Source organism: Micropterus dolomieu, linkage group LG08 (assembly GCF_021292245.1).
Source record: "Micropterus dolomieu isolate WLL.071019.BEF.003 ecotype Adirondacks linkage group LG08, ASM2129224v1, whole genome shotgun sequence".
NCBI classification, from domain to species: Eukaryota; Metazoa; Chordata; class Actinopteri; order Centrarchiformes; family Centrarchidae; genus Micropterus; species Micropterus dolomieu.
In genome coordinates, this window is record NC_060157.1 from 15,640,657 (window position 1) to 15,657,334 (window position 16,678).

At 41.4% G+C, this 16,678-nt stretch overlaps 1 protein-coding gene across 1 annotated transcript in view; it reads right to left on the bottom strand.

Annotated features, from left to right (window-relative positions):
• kcnd3 (potassium voltage-gated channel, Shal-related subfamily, member 3) overlaps nt 1-16,678 on the bottom strand; it is a 109,108-nt gene that overhangs the window by 12,912 nt on the left and 79,518 nt on the right. Inside the window, exon 2 of the mRNA XM_046055581.1 lies at nt 8,049-8,217. Within this exon, the coding sequence (XP_045911537.1) occupies nt 8,049-8,217 (169 nt within the window). The remainder of the gene's footprint in view (nt 1-8,048; nt 8,218-16,678) is intronic.

Here is a 16,678-nt window from a genome sequence, read left to right on the forward strand (position 1 = left end):
TTAGGTTCTGCCTCAGGCCTGCCTTGGAAACATACAAGTGAAAGAGGGGACCATCTGATGAGGAAGCCCCCCCCCCCCCCCCACACACACACACACAGCTGTGGAAGAGTCATTTTGTTTTGCAGCTGCCACTCATCTAAGCAACCTTGCTTTCATACATGCTGACATTTCTGCCACAAGGAAATAAGTAAGTTTCTGCCTCTAAGGTATGTTGCTTTATGATACCACACACACACACCCAAAGACAGAGACAGTGACACGAATAAGAGGAGATGCAGAAAGACTGAGACAAAAAGGAGGAGAGAAATTCATCTGGGAGTTGGTGAAGGTAGGAAACTCTGGACGATGGCGAGAATTGATTCTGTGGAAATCAAGTCCTCAGACACCTCTGACCCACAGATATCTTCCTCCGTAGCAAAGACAGCTTAACCTCGGACTAACACCGTTCAGAGACAAAATACCTTCGCTAAGCCTGGATTAACTCCTCTTTATAGAGTAAGGCACAGCTTTGCATGCAAGCTGATGTGATGTTGGTGTTTTGGATGTTTTTGTTTGTTCTTTGTTTTGTTTTTACAAAGGACATAATTCACAGCAGAACTCTTGACTGTCCTCGGTGAAGTCTCCAGTCAACATCCCTCAATCTCTCTTTTTTGTCTGCCTTCTTGTGTAGTGCAGACGACTTTATTGATTGTCTAGAAGGACAAAACACGCAGCCAGAAGTCATCTCCACCTTTTGACTGCAACCTGCTAAGGGAGGGCTAAAAACAATAGCGAGATGATTTAGAGCAAAGGGAGTGGGAATGAGGGAGAAAAGGAGGGTGGAGTACTTGTTCCTTGTTTTGTTTTGTTTCTGCCATGTCAGCCCCGAGCCAATGCAATGCTCATTTTACTATTCACGAAGTCTGAGGGCAAAAACTGCTTCAGCCAGAGAATGATATCCAGCCAAACTGGGAAAAAGACAAGAACGTAAAGTAAAGATGGCAAGTGAATTTTCGCAGATGCAGGAACAACATTGGCAAAACAAACATTGGGAGATACGTATAGATTCTGCTGCTCCACACCTCAAGCAAGATTCATGATTTGCCTTTGAGACATTTTATCAAAGAAAGACTCATAACTGTTTAACCCTACATGGTACCGTTACATTTTGTCCTTGTGGAGTGTGGGTACGTTTGAGGATCAACAGGTTTGCTGACAGCTGTGTCAGAACTATTACTATTATACACTTATTTTGTGAAAAATAAATACAACATCGAAATGTTGTGTATTCCAAGTCTGAGTCACCAAAACCTCTAAACAGTACAGGTTTCTCGTAAATCAGTAGCTTCAACTTGACGAGTGCCACCTTTTCATAAGGAGGTGCACGTTTGTGAGATTTGATCAGCAGACGAAAACACAACAAATTTAGTTGTCAGTTTTTGTATTAGGGGACCCAAAACTATTGGAAAATATTAATACCAAATACAGTATGTCAACCACCTGTCATCAGAGCACCACTGTACTGTGACAGAAATAAAGAGGTAACATGAAGTTATATACAAAAAAAAAAGTCTTAAAAAAGCAAAGCGCTCCACGACTTAGATTGGAGGAGGACGTAAAGACGATGTGACAGTCACGCTGATAGATGAGAGAATATTATACAGCAGGTGATGGTACACTGTCAGATATTGTAATGCAGTATATTCCATGGACCAGTGATCTGCATAAAGACTCCGAGGCAGCTGGTGGAGAATCTTGAGAATATTCCTAAAAGCTACTGCATAATTTGTGGTGCCAAAAATTGCCACTAAAACTTCTCAGTAAATAAGCAAGACATGATCAGATGATTGTTCAGATGAACAATTTTTTGTAAAGAGGTATCATATTTTAACTCCAGATTCATTCAGATCAAGGTGTTATGATTCTTAAGTCAAACAAGTGTTTTTCTCCAAGTGGAGAAAAGGACGCTGTACAACAGGTCTGGAACACATGAAGTTGATTCAAGAGAAAATGTATGAGAAAACCAGTGAAGGTGACAAATTCTCTTTAATCATTTGTACGAGCCACTTCAGAATGAATCTGTTCGAACGAGTGGTTCTTGCATGAGGGCCATTGATGTTACTTGCTCTCTAGACATTTAATCTGTCCTCCTGGCTACGATGAAGTCCTTTTGTTGCAGCTTGCATGTACATGTATATGTCTGAGTGTATGGGTAAAATCGGGATTTTGCATTTATCCCAAATAAAACGGGATTAAAGTCCAACTGAGAAGACATATTAGTCACAGAACCAGAGAAACAGATCCAGCAGAATACCACAGACACACAAGTTAAGCTCATTTAAATTCCTGTCCCTCTCTTTTTTAATCCTTCTGTATTACTTGCCCTTTGTGATTTAAATATTGCAATCTTTCAGGTGTACTATTCAGAATGTGTTATCAGACCTACCTGAGGATATTATTAGCTTTATGCAAATAAGCCCAGAGGAGCAACAGAGTAACCCCTGCAGATTGGACACTTTGTTTTCGGATCACTTTACGTACATAAAGACATAAAGGGAAGGACTTAAATTCAGTGTTCAATTCACTGTAGAACAAAAGTAGAGACACCCTGACGATAGGGAGGCAGAATAGAGAATATATGTCTGTGTCTCAGCTGTGTGTTCCTCCAATGCCACATAGTAACTAGTGCCATCCTCATGAATCTTTCCTTTGTGCAGTGAGATAGATCGGGGGCTGTCTCTCTACCACCACCCAGATGGATGGCTAATTGTAATGGGAGCCCAGCACAGCTAACAATTAGACCTGAATGAAGATGGATGCGGATAGGTGGATGGGACGGGAGGGGGAAAGCATGTAAGGAGAGAAAAAAGGGGGAGAAGAGAGAAGGCTGGATAATGCTGAGGGAGTAATGGTGCACCTCCTTCCTTTTTTCCTGTCTCCTCTCTCCTTGTCGTTTAAGTACTGTAAAAGGCAATCTTGATGGCTATCCTATTTTACTCTCACTTAGACACAGCACATTCTAAGAAATTGTCTGAGGAAGAAGGACTATATGTGAAATAAAAAACATGTGCAGGTAATAAACGCTGAACAAATGACATGGTAAATTCCATGGTAAATGACTAGTAACACTTGCTAAATGGTTGGCTTAATGGCTGAAAAGGTCATATGTCATTAAGGTTATGAAGCATTAAAGAACATTACATGTTATGTAGACAGTAGTAATGGGCTATTGAAGGATATGGCATGCCTGGGTAATCCATGACTCGGGTGAGGCATTGAAGATTACAGTTGTCATTAGCAGTAAAAGAGTGCACCATACAATGCTAATGGCTCTATCATATACCCTCTACAATGATCTTTTATAGTGTGAGAGACTGCCACCCTAGAGTTAAAGAACATTAAATTTATGTGATATACTATGTAATGAGCTGAACACATGTCAGCAGCAGTTGTTATAAAGGGCAGTAAAATCCATTGCAGTTGCCACAAATTATACAACAAGACTAAGAGACTACTGCCCTGCCCATGGGTCTATGAGGCTGTACATCCTGCGGGCAAAACAGTGCTTTGAGCTAAATGCTAACGTCAGCAGCGATTGTCTCAAAATAACAATGCTAATGTGCTGATGTTTAGCATGTTCGCCATTTTAGTTTGTTAGCATGCAAACATGTTAATTAGCAAGAAACTATCCAATAAAGAGCCTAAGTCACTCGCTTCTGCTTCCGGCCTGTGGGACCTTATTTGTTAAAAATATGTACAATAGGCAATGGCGACAGACAACTTATTTTTTTGATCCTGGTTGGACTGTGCCCTGAATTACAAATGTAATGTTTGTCAATTTAAAAGATAATTTTGTCCGTTAAGAAAGTTGCAATTTGTCGTAAAACAGTAAAGTTACATATCGTTTTGTGTGAAAACCGTTCAATGAACTACATCTCTTGTCTCGCATCAATATACGTCACCAACATGTTAATGATAACGATAGTTGGCAAGATATTTCAGTCTGAACCACAAATGTGAACCTCGTGGTGGTGCAAGAGGAAAAGTCAAGGGATTATCGAAGTCATTAGGATTTGCCCTCTGGGAACCATGAATATTTGTACAAAATTCCATGCCAATCCAGCCAATAGTTGTTGAAATATTTCAGTCTGGACCAAAGTGGTGGACTGACCGACACTGCTATCCATTTAGCCACATTGCTAGCATGGCTAAATAGAGGCAGTAAGGAAAGGCTGTTAACAACTAGCTGTGATGTGGAATCAAATAATTTACACAGCATCTACCACTAAAGCTAGCACAATATGTAATTCAAGACATACTCCACTGGTTTTAAGCACAAAAGCTTAAACACTAACCAACACTTAATCCTGTGGGCTAATTAAAGAGATACTCCTAAATGCTCTAGAATATCACATTTGCAAACCTATCATCATAGCTGGCACTTAGACCTTGATTTGCAGTACTAATAGTGCTCTCAAGTATCAAGGCATCCAGGTGGAATATTATTATGAAGGCAGTGATAAGGTGTTTGTGTCACGCTGTTATGAAATAGAGGAAATCTATCTGTTGGACGTATGGGTGCTTTAGCAAATCGCTGACCTCACTGCAGGCAAGCCAGGGAGGCATTCAAGTGCCTGAGGGAGTTGTTTTTAGTACTGGTTAATGACAACAGCACCGTCATGCTACACTGGTCAATTGGTCGGTACATCTGGAGGTGTGGGTGTCTGGTACCAAGGGGTATTTGGGACACTGCACCATACTGCGGCTCAGTGGAGAACAGACAGGAAGGTGGGACAGATCAAGGGCAGGCCTAAACTGACAGGAAGTATGGTGACACAGATGTGATGCACATACATACACAAACGGACAGACAGACACACACCTTCCTTCCAGCCAGCACCTCATCTGGGTGATGGCTATTTCAGGAAAGAACACAGCATTAGGACACACATTGCCTGCAGCTCTCCCCCCTTTCTACTCTCTGCCTGTCTCCCCTGCTCCCTCCTTCCCTCTGGCTTCCCTCGTCACCACTCCTCTTTCTATTCTGCGTCAACACTACACATCTTATTGGTTCCAACCCGTTTTAAATTTAGATCAACCATCTTTCTGTCCCCTCTGTGTGTCTTTTCCTCCCCGCACACTTGGCTTGCGTTACACTGGAGTCTTGCTTGGCAGACAAGGTTACAGTTAGTTAAGACTGGGCAGCGGTCAGGCCACGGTCGAACTGCAGGACTTTAAACAGATTTAAAGTACGACCAGAGAGCACGCGCCGAGATGGATGGCAGTAATCACAGAGAGGGTGAGAGAGAGAGAGAGAGATGGGGATGGAGGCAGAGTAGAAAAAATGAGGGGACAGGAGAAGAAATAAGCAAAGGGCGTGAAACAAGCATTGCTAGGAGAGGTGTGAACAAGAGTGATGAGAGCGGAATGGACTCTGAAAATATGTGTCAGTGTGTGCATGTCTGCCAGCTCCAGACAAACACACTACTATCAATCTCAGGAGAACAAAAAGTGTCAGGCTTGTCCTCAAACTGTGATTACCAGCCCAGTTCTGCGTGCGTGCCAGCTGATGCTGCTACCCGGTTTGGCTCATGGACACACCACAACATGATTATTTAAAGATCTTAAAGGCTGGGCTTTTTGTCCAAAGGAAGATGGGATCTTTAAATCTCCCACAGTTTAAACACAAGTTTACATACTCCATTTATACATTTGTGCTTGTATGTGCTTGTTATACTATCTTCTGTCATGGCCGTCACTGCTGCAACCAAGCCATGACTGAAGTTTTTTTTTTTTACTTTGTTCCCTTTGGTGTGGCTATTGTGTTTTGGTTTGGCTCCTTTTCCCTTTCTCTCTCTTTCCCTCATCTCCTGGTCGGCAGGGTAGTTGGGAGGCGTGACTGTTGCCTTCGGAGCTGATTGCACACACCTGCATCTCATCCTGTTGCCGCATCTGATCCTCGCTCCCTCGGGTTCCAGTCTTATTTAAGTGGCAGCCTGACATCCTGTCCTCGTTGGATCGCTAAGTTGTATTCGGATGTCTTGACTGCCAGCTCTCTGAACCTGTCTTAAGAACCTGTTTTTGTCTGCCCGTTTGTCAACCTGTCGCTGACCTGTGTTTTTCTGTGCCCAGGAACTCCGACCGGACCCGTCTGGAACCGATACTCACCCCCATAGGAGGACTTCTGGATTGAACTCCCCTGCCAGTTGCCTGTCTGCTCCCCTAGCCGTTGCTCACGCTCACCAGCCCAGTTGGCCCGCCTGCTCCCCTGCCCAGCTTCACAGTCTCTTTCCCTGTCCACTAGTCAGCTCCTCTCTCCAGTTCTGCTCAGCGTGCCCCGGCTCCTGTCAGCTACTACCTGCTCTGCCTTATCTGTCTGAATAAATTCCTGAAAACCTGTCTGCAGCATCCAGTCTATTTCTGGGTCCTTATCTGAATCGTGACATCTACTTACAAGGACATACCAACAAAGAAAATAATGCAAAAAGGGAAGGTTTTTTGAGTTGATTGGCTGATCAGCTGAGGTCACTGATGTTTATGGGATCAAGAAAAAGCTCAATGCTGTAGCCTGGAATTTCATCATTTTAGGGACAAGGCCACTGGGCCTCTGTTGTATAAAACAGTAATCTAAAGTCCTGGAAATTATGAATTCACTGTAGCTTAAGGGTTAAGGATGAGTTGTATGCTCACTTGTCAATAATCATAACCATTTATGCAGTTTACTGTAGCATGTCAATCTTGTCCCATCCAAGATGTGATTAGTTGGTTCACAAAAAGTGACCTTAATGAGCGCATTGACTTTGAACATGTTTCCACAAAAGTCACCCGAACCTTGCTTATCTTACCCCAAATGTCTTCTGTCTAAATGGGTTCAGCATGCAAAACCTTGACTAACAGTTAAAACTGTATTGAGGATCTGGAGGAGGATGTGTGCTGCTGCATAATCAAAGTGGGCTGACAACTCATCTCTCTCACTCTCGTTTGTGTACAATGGGCTGCTCAAGCGGCCTATAGAGCGTTTCCTCCCGATTACCAGTCTGACTCTGGTTTCTTGTCTTATTCGTCTGCTTATTAATCAAACTTTCTTTCCTCAGCTCAGTCAACCTTCTTTTCTCTTCAAAGGTTCACCCAGTCACTGCTTTGCGGCATTGGCATATCAAGATGAGTTTGATTAAGACTCCTGGTTCGCCAGTGCTAGATTTGTGTCAAATGCTCTTCATTAATATCCCAGTTTTCTAGTGGTTCATAACTGGCTTGAAATGGAACCCAGTACTGGTTATGTGCGCAGTGTTGCCCAGTAAGAATTCAGAATCTCAAATCTCAACAAAAGACACTGGAGTCTAAACACCCAATTGACAGGAAAGAGGCAGAATGGCGAAGTCCGCTGGGACAGTGGGGGTGGGGCATCAAGGCCACTGAGGCCGCAGGGCATATAATTTTTCATAAGTCCAAACTGAGCGGGCCAGGCAACCATAGCTGTCATGCCCCCTGTGAAATTCCTGCTTTGGTTACATCGGCCGATAATTTGACTGGGACTGGGAGGGCACATCAGAATGATCTAATATGACTTCACTCAAAAGATTATGCAAACAAGTTTGCTCATATATTGATAGGGACATGTCCTTACAGTCCATATGCAAAGCTTCACCCTTGAGCTCCGCTAGGCTAACCTTGCAAATTTCTACTTGAAGCTGCAGAGACATTGTAAAGAACATATCAGTATTGCCTGACTCTGGGTGAGAGGGAAAAAGTCCTCCAAAACTGATCTATTTATGCAGTGCAAGAGGCAAAATGGGAAGGTCAGGGTTTAGGTATGCATGTCAAGGGAGAAGGTCCATTAAAGTATGGTGATACTCACTGAATATGTATCCCACACCTCCAGTTAATGTGAATGTAATTCAATGTGCATTATACACACATATTACACACATCATTAGTCTCAGGGAAGACCTGAACCCTGTGGAGTCCTCTCCTCTGGGGGAGAGAGACGTCAGAGCTCCCCTCTGGGCTGGATGTCTGGAGGTCCAACCCGCTGGAGCCCAGTTGAAGGGAAATGAAACTGTGTTCACCTGTACCTTCTGCGCCCGTCGCTTGTCTGCTCTCTGGTTCTGGTGATAGATGCGGCTAAAGTTGGACACGATGACAGGGACGGGCAGGGCAATTACCAGCACCCCACTCAGGGAGCAGATTGAGCCAAAGATCTTCCCTGCAATCGTCTTAGGAACCATGTCTCCGTACCTGCGAGAGGTGACAGGGAGAAATAAATTTAGTGAAACGTCTTATTATGCATTTAATAAAATCTGCCTGTGGTAGCTCAACCTTCTAGTCATGTGCATCCGATTGGAGGTCATTCACATCACGCAGGCAGACAGAGACACACACACATAAACACGCACACACACCAGTTCACCTTGCTGCTGTTCATTTCTCTTGTACATGGCTTTCATCTTTCTTTTTAGGCTTGTTTTAGGCTGCAGGTGTCCATCCCCACCAGAATAAAGCTTGCCCTGCTGTCTCTATCCCACCCCAAGGGAGAAAGGGCTCCTACCAAACCTCCTCTATCACTGAATGGCACAGTAAAAGTCCACTGACTCATTCGCTGAGAGCAGATATTATTAACCTTTCAAGAGGAGGACAGGGTGAATGCCAGGGACATTTCCCAAAAGTCATTTAGCCCAATTCAATCTGAAATATTTGCAAGTCAAAAGCAATTTTGTCTTGAGTTCAAAGACAGACAACACAATTACAATAAATATATTAAATCCACCCCCATTTTTTTCCCAAGGAAAAAACAACACTGCGGGACTCAACAGTGGAAGCAATGGAAGACAGACGAGAAGAAATTCTAAAGCTAAAAGAGCACGACTCAAGTTGGAAAAGCAACCTTTATTTCTAATGGTGTTCATTTCTTATTCATGAGTAAAAAGTGCAGGTAATTTGTTCTTGTTTTCCAGCTAAACAAGAAGTTCTACTGAATTTATTAGAACTGACTCCAAGTCCGACTACAAATAGACCTGAAACAAAAAAAGCATTTAAGCATACAGCATTATATATAATTATGTAAAGAATGTGAAAAGATTTCTACATCAGTACAGTAGCATTTTGAACACAACCCTTTTGTCCTTCATAGTGAGTTATATAAAGCTGTAATTTACAGTTAAAATAATTCAACCCCAATTACTTTTCCTTTCTATCAAATTAATTTCATCATATGAAAGCCAGTGGACTTCGTGATGTGTCTTGTGTTTAGCTGTAAATACTTATAGGCAATCTTTGTTACGTTTTCAATCTCTCCAACAGAAATGACTACAAAATATCCCCATCCCAAACTGCGCAATTATTACGAAGCACACGTGCTAGCCGTTTTGATGTATGCGTTACAGACAAATGAGATAATGATTTATGAACACACTCATCTGTGAATACATATACATCTTTTGCAAATGTGCGGTTTGGTTGGCACTATGAGGCTGGAAGGAAAGTTGCAGCAGAGGCAAAGCCAGAAAGAGAGTAACAAAATTGTGCAAGGGAATATGTCTCTCCTCCACCTCGTCACACTCACCCCGGTGTGACATGCAGTGTGACATGAAAATTGAGAGATGTAGTTGTGTCAGTGAGCTGTAGTGTGAATAAACCACAGATAGGTAGAATTACAGAAAAGTTACTCTACCCTCATGCACTAATGGAGTCACAAACGCATATACCACACACCAAACACACTCTTAAATACTATTTAGGAAGGGGACACGGAATAAAGTACAAGTAAGTACAATTCTTGAGTACTTTACTCATCACTACATTTCAGAGCGGAACTGTACTTTTTACTCCACTTCATTTAATTGACAGCCATAGTTACTAGTTACTTTACAAATTAAAATTTTAAAACCTACAATGAGCATACATACAAATACAATGCATTGTTATACATTAAATCACCCAGAAGTATATAAAATGGGTAAAATTAACTCTACCACTGTGCTATTGCTACTTTTACTTGAGTTAAAGGAATACTTCTTCCTCCACTGACATACAATCAGTTGCCAGTTTATGAGGGACACATAGCTAAAGCTAATTCAGGCTAATACAACAGTCATGCAACAAATCCTACCTTCACGAAACATATGTTTGTTACTGTTTTAGAGAGAGTTGATTCACCTTTCTGGTCATTTTGGAGGCTGCATTTTGTGATACAGCTGAACTGTATTAGGTTATAAAGAGGCATTTATTTACTGTACCAACACCTTCAACACAGTGCACACAAAATTATAGAAACACTCAATGCAATATAACCCAACAGAACCACAAACTGCAGCCTCCAAAATGATCATGCAGTTGAATCAACACCTCTCTAAAACAGGTTCAACAAAACCTAAACATTATAATCTTCTTGAAGGCAGGATTTCTTGCAGGAGTGTTGTCATTCATTTTAGCAAGGTATACTTAATAAACTGGGAACTGAGTGTAACTACCACTGTCTTATTTCCCTATGGTTTTGTGTATTTTTTCATATTTTTCCCCCTTTTCCACTCATCTTTCATGAACACCGTAAGCTTTTCATCCATTTTCACATAGACACTAATAGCACAATGATAGAATAGCCTTTGACAGTGATCCCCTGATGCATCTGTAATGCATATCATAGATCCCTGTATCTATGACTTGGCAGAGTGCAGATCTGCAGTGTTACGTTGAGAACAGAAATATTCATCAACGTCTACTGCCGTGTTACTCTGTGTACTGTTTGAGCAGCATGCTTCAAAGCAACCTGACAACCTGGCAACAACCCTATCAATACTCTAAAGTTCTTCCAAGTCTTGCAGATTTCCAGAAATATGTTTCTAAATAGCACTCATCAAATTCATTCAGTTTGACAGATCACAGAGAACAGCGGCGGTTGAGGACTTGGCAAACAGCGCCCGAGAGGCTCTCCATAAATGAACAATAATCTGCTCAAGAAGTTGTGCTCATGATAGTCATTTTATAATCTAATGAAGCACTTCTGTCACAGTCTGTTGGAGATAGTAAAAACTCAGCATGGTAACACACACATACGCACGCACATAAAACCACAAACACACACAAATAATTCAGCTCCCATCCCATTCTGTGCATTTTGGGGAAGGAGATGAAACAAGAGATAACACCTCATTCTCATTATTAGTCACAGATTTTGTAAAAAACAAGCTCTATGAATATGAAGCATTTAAGTGGAGGGTGGTTTTCGCATCAACAAAGCAAAGCACTGCCCACACACACACACACACACACACACACACACCACTGGTGAACCACTGGTCCACAGCTATAACTGAGAATATACTTACAGAGAACATTCATCGTCCCTTTCAAAAACTTTAATGGCCTTTGTACCCAAATTAGGCAATAACAATCCCATCAGTGGTACAGAGGTCCTATCACTATATAAACATTTCACCCCCCCCTCAGAAGACATTTCCATTAGGAGGAATGAAAAGCTAATCATATTCATCTGCAAGCCTTCTTTAATGGGATCCTATCAGATTGCCTGATAGAGGCCCTTCTCTCCTAATACTACAGTCAATTTGCCGCTCCCATTTAGTCAAGCTGGCCTGTCTCTGATGATACCATCTCTGAGCCATTATACATGGCACTGAGATAAAGCTCGGCTTGCACACAGTGTAAGTGGTGTGAGGGTGTGGGTGTGCGTGTGCGTGTGCGCGTGTTGTGTGTGTGTGCATATGATAAGCGAGGTTAAATGTAATTTCTTCCCCTCCTGCCTGGATGAACGCCTGGGCCATTTTTGACTCTGCAAGACTTCACTGAAGGTGAGGATGGAGGTGGAGGTAGATGTCTCAGAAAGGAAGAAGATGGATAAGCAGTGAAAATATGTATGCTGGAGAGAAAGGTATTTTATCAGCAGATGCAGTGCACCTAGGAGGTTTTTCCTCTCCATCAGCCCTCTTGCTCCCTCTTATGCCACGTTCACACATGTGCACAAACACACACAACTACAACAAGTTTGCTGTATATTACATGTTCGTCTTATTTACAAACAAACAAATGCAGTCCGTAGATGTACAGATTCCACATGCACACACACACACATGCAAAAAACCATGCCAGGTTGGCAGGTCAGTCCTTGGTCAGGGTTGTCACATCCCATGGTAGGAGGTCAGAGTCTCTGCGGGTTATATTAATAACATCTATGAAAGATAGATGGGGAGTTATTGAGTGGGACTGAGTGCTCTTGTGAAGGTATGTGTGATGGATGGCCTTGTCAGAGATGGTCTGAGGGCTGACAGACACACAGATTTGCAAGGATGACAGGTCATGTCATGTCAGGTCAGGAAAGCACAGCTCATCCCCTTGCATACCTGCTGATGAACTCAGTATGTACAAAACAACAAGTATGAATGTGGCCGTAGTCAAAAGACAGCATACACAAACACTACACATACAAAAAATATATGCTTTGTAAAATATATGATTGTTATTATAATTTTATTGTACGGATAGGCCTATACTAAACACCATCCACATTAACTGATCTGAGCTGAGTCACAAAGTAAATATTTATGGCTGGAATTTGTTTTCACTTTGCGGATCATAAACCGCTTTTATGTATGTGCTCCAAGACCATAACGTCATTTTTATTGATATGTTCAGGATAAGGGAGGGAGGCAGCACAGAGACGTATGAAGCGTCGAGGGTTGGGTTTCCATTTACAGACCAAATCCCATGTGGTTCCTCTGCAATTTTTCTCAGTTCCCTTCAGATATAAGTGATTCTGTTTGGACCACAAAGCCTTGTGGTGGACTGACCCCCTGGAGGAATTAAATCACCTACTGGAGGAGGCAGTGCATTCAGTGTTGGTGAGCGGGTTTGTGTGTGTGTACTGTATGTGTGACAGGTATGCTTAGTTTGAGAGTGTGTGCCTGTGTGTGGGGTAAACATACATTTACAGCAAATAATAAAAAAAACAGATTGTACGTGTTGTACAAGTGGCTCTCTTCAGAGAGATTAATCACACAACAAATATGTTGGTGATGTAAGTTTAGAAGCATCATTAAAATATAATATGGAAAAATTAAAATCATGAAAGATTATCATAAGAAAATGCATGATTATATGGGTTAAGCAGAGAGTGGAGACTGATGTGGACCACTGTACTAAAATAAGAACTAAAACGATCTGAAAATGCACATTTAAAAACATTTTATCTTATATTGAGAGAATATGATATTTTATTAAATGGTGGGGCTGACTGGGTTTGAATAAGTTGTTGCACTAGCACAGTTTATAGAAAGAAAGTATAAAGGGCAACACACACTGCAACATGACACACATCATATGAGGTGTGACAAAACACACAACTGCTAACCCTTCGATTACTGCCCTACCTGCTGAGCTACATCAGTCCCTGTTGTCGAACACTGATGTGCATTCACTCCCCAGATCGGCACATCCAATGTTCGCTATTAGCATCAAAGAATGCGACCTTACACGACACGGCCATTGTGAGTTGTACTGAATTATGTTACAGGGCAAGGACAGAATGCACCAACAGCTGATATTTCACTTGGATGCTGTGTTTCGTATACTAGGATTAACTGAAGGCATAACAAGCATAGCAATGGAGAATGAGATTCTTTCCACCAGCAAAGCAAAAAACAGAAGAAAAACTGTTATATGTATATATATATAACAGTTTTTCAGTACTATTATATTCAGGGATTTTTTTGTTTATTTCAAACCATTTTTAACAGGGAGTTTAGATGTTTCTATTCTAATTTTAATCCTGGCTGAAATTGCTGAGGAAGCTGGGACCCTTCAGCACTATGGACACTCTCCTCACGCTGCTGAAAACTGTCTGCGCCATGGTCTTCTACTCCATGTAGATTACAAGTTGTTAGCAGCATACCTTGTCTTTTAAGTTACTTTGTAGGCTACAAGCCTTTTTGTTAAAAGCTTTCTACTATGAGTGATAGGATGCCACACAAACACAATGGTTTGCCCATGTGAGACCATTTTAAGTTTTTTAAAGGAGAGATTTCTTTTTTCTCTGTGGTTTTCTCACTGGTTTGAAGTGGGTGGGGCTCTCTTGGAAAAAGGTGATGTCATTAGGAGTATTAGAATCAGAATCAGATGACAGTTGGAGAGTTGGTTGGTCGCTGTCAATCCAATCTGATTGAACTGAGTTTTTGACTGTTAAACTCTGAATAAATCGTACCTATAAATGTGTCTATATTACTTTGATGTTGCTTATATATTGTAAGATTTTAAGGAAGTCTTTGGGGGCCTTTGAATGCAAACAAGGCAGCCAAACCTGAAATATCAAAAAACTGTATCAGGATATGGCAAAATCACATATGAAATGGTCAAAGTGGTTCATACTGTACAGTGGTATATTACATCAGGAAGACATGTGAAGACAGCTTAAATTAAAACATTTGTGATAAGATAAATATATTATTAAGATGAGTTCACCAAAAGTTGATAAATAATAATTATACATTTTCACCCAGCTGTACCAAAATCAATGTAATATGTCAATGCTGCTCCAGACTCAAAAATATGACATTCAATATAATCAGAATCATAAAACATCAAATGCCGCTGTCTTGATTAAGAATATAGAAAGTGTAAATTCATTTTAGCACATTTATCAATTCATAGTCACAGCTGAGCTCCACTATGAAAAATACACGTTACAACAGTGGCCATAAATGATGATGACTCATCAAAATATCCATAAATGGTAGTACAATGATATTTTCAGTGGGAAACCTGTCACAGGCCAATGAAGCTGAGCTTTTTTGGCTTCAGCAGAGTGATCGTCTCACTCTGATTGTCTCTCCAGGCCTCTAACCCTTAACCATCCATCCATCTGTACTCTCATCTGACATTTCATGGCCAGTCCCTCAGATGGAAGTATCTCTTATGACATATGGCTCTTCAGGGATGGGACAACCATCTATAATCACCCCCCAGAAATGTCACCGCAGGAAAGCAAGAAACAAGGCGGTGGAGGAACAACAGGTAGGGGGGACGGATAGAGAAGAAGAGGAAGGTTACCTCAGAGAACAGCTGAGAACGAAACGAGTCTTCAGAAGCAGATTGAGATTCAGATAGTGTCAACGCTAATAAGGGGAGGGCAGGATATGTTTAGTTAAATATGCTTCAAACGATGTCTTAATGTGGATTAAATCAGATACAATGACGCTATAATAATCTCAGCTCTCCCTTAAGACAGCTCAACACAGACATGAACTCTGATCGATACTGATTGGTGGGGCATGACTAAGACTTGACTCAGAAAACTGATTGCTTGGTTCAAAAATACTTCTTCTGTCTCAGGACGAGGATGTCTCATTTGGAGAGTGCTGCTTCAAGATCCTCAGTAGAAATGGGAGATCCAAACTGTGCAGTTGCTATGAAATGCCACATCACATTACTTATTATTATCACAACTGATTTTAGATCTGATTTTTGGCCACACAAGGTTCACTGATTAGGAGCAATGTCATTAGCTTCCAAACAAAATGCAGTTCAGGTGGATGGCGTGATTATGGGTAACAGGGATCTTTGACTCTCTTTGAACAAAAAGTACTAAATTTCAAATCCCTGCACACAACACCCTGCCTTGCACCAATCAGCCCACTCAGAAGCCAAGGCAAAAGAAATAAACAGAATTTAAAAAATCATGAATGTGGATTTTCACAGCAAGAATATCATGAGGTACAGTGTACAGCCCCTGTGTGAATGGCACATTAATTGCAGCAATGACCTTGTTTTGAGCAACTCTACAATAAAAGCCAGAGTATAGTGAATGGTGGGAACAATGCCAACAACTTAAATTTAAAGCTGTATCTGTGAAAATGGCTACTCTTATAGCTGCTCCAATACATGTACTGTCATTCCCCTCAATGTAATGCTTCCATTAAACGCCTCTAAAGTAGGAGAAGGCTAAAGTCACCTATTGTGTTCACTGAACTGTAGGCGGGTCATCAGAGGCCCGGGAGATATGGTAAGGCTGAAACGAACCATTGTATTGCTGTAATATTAAGGACTTACCTCTGCATTCACTATTTGAATGCAACTGCATTATAAAAGAGCTGTGGCAGCATTTTAGCTACAAATCCAATCTCTCACATGACTTCATATGTGGGAGATTACAAAATTGCAATATCTGCATAGTTATTTATGAACAAGCTAAATGCTTAGTTTGTACCTTTTCACCTTAGAAAGGTGCTTTCGTTATTATGTATGCTACTAGTGTTTGCTGCTACAGCACTGCTATGCTTCCTTTTAAGGAGAAAATAACAAATAATCATCTGTGCCTGAGTAATAGGCTTATCGTAGCAAAATGGCACTTTTTAGCCATAGAATGAACAGAATCACGGCCTGTGTTTTCTTTTTCAATCACACACAAAAACAAGCGCAAAAATCCAATCCACAAAATCCAGTTTCTTAGCCTTCCAGGGTGCACTGAGAGGCAGGCATACATGGGCTATTTCCTCATTTACATTTGTCAAGTGATGAGAGGGGAATGGAAGATAGAAACACACAGATAAGTTGATAAAGTGAAGGGCATTACTCACACCACACTGCACACAGAGGAAAGGTCATTACCATCAGTCACTTCACATCTTACAGTGAATCACACTGAGGGATTGCCACCATTTCTCTGTAACACACATTCAGTTTGCTATGACTTAGA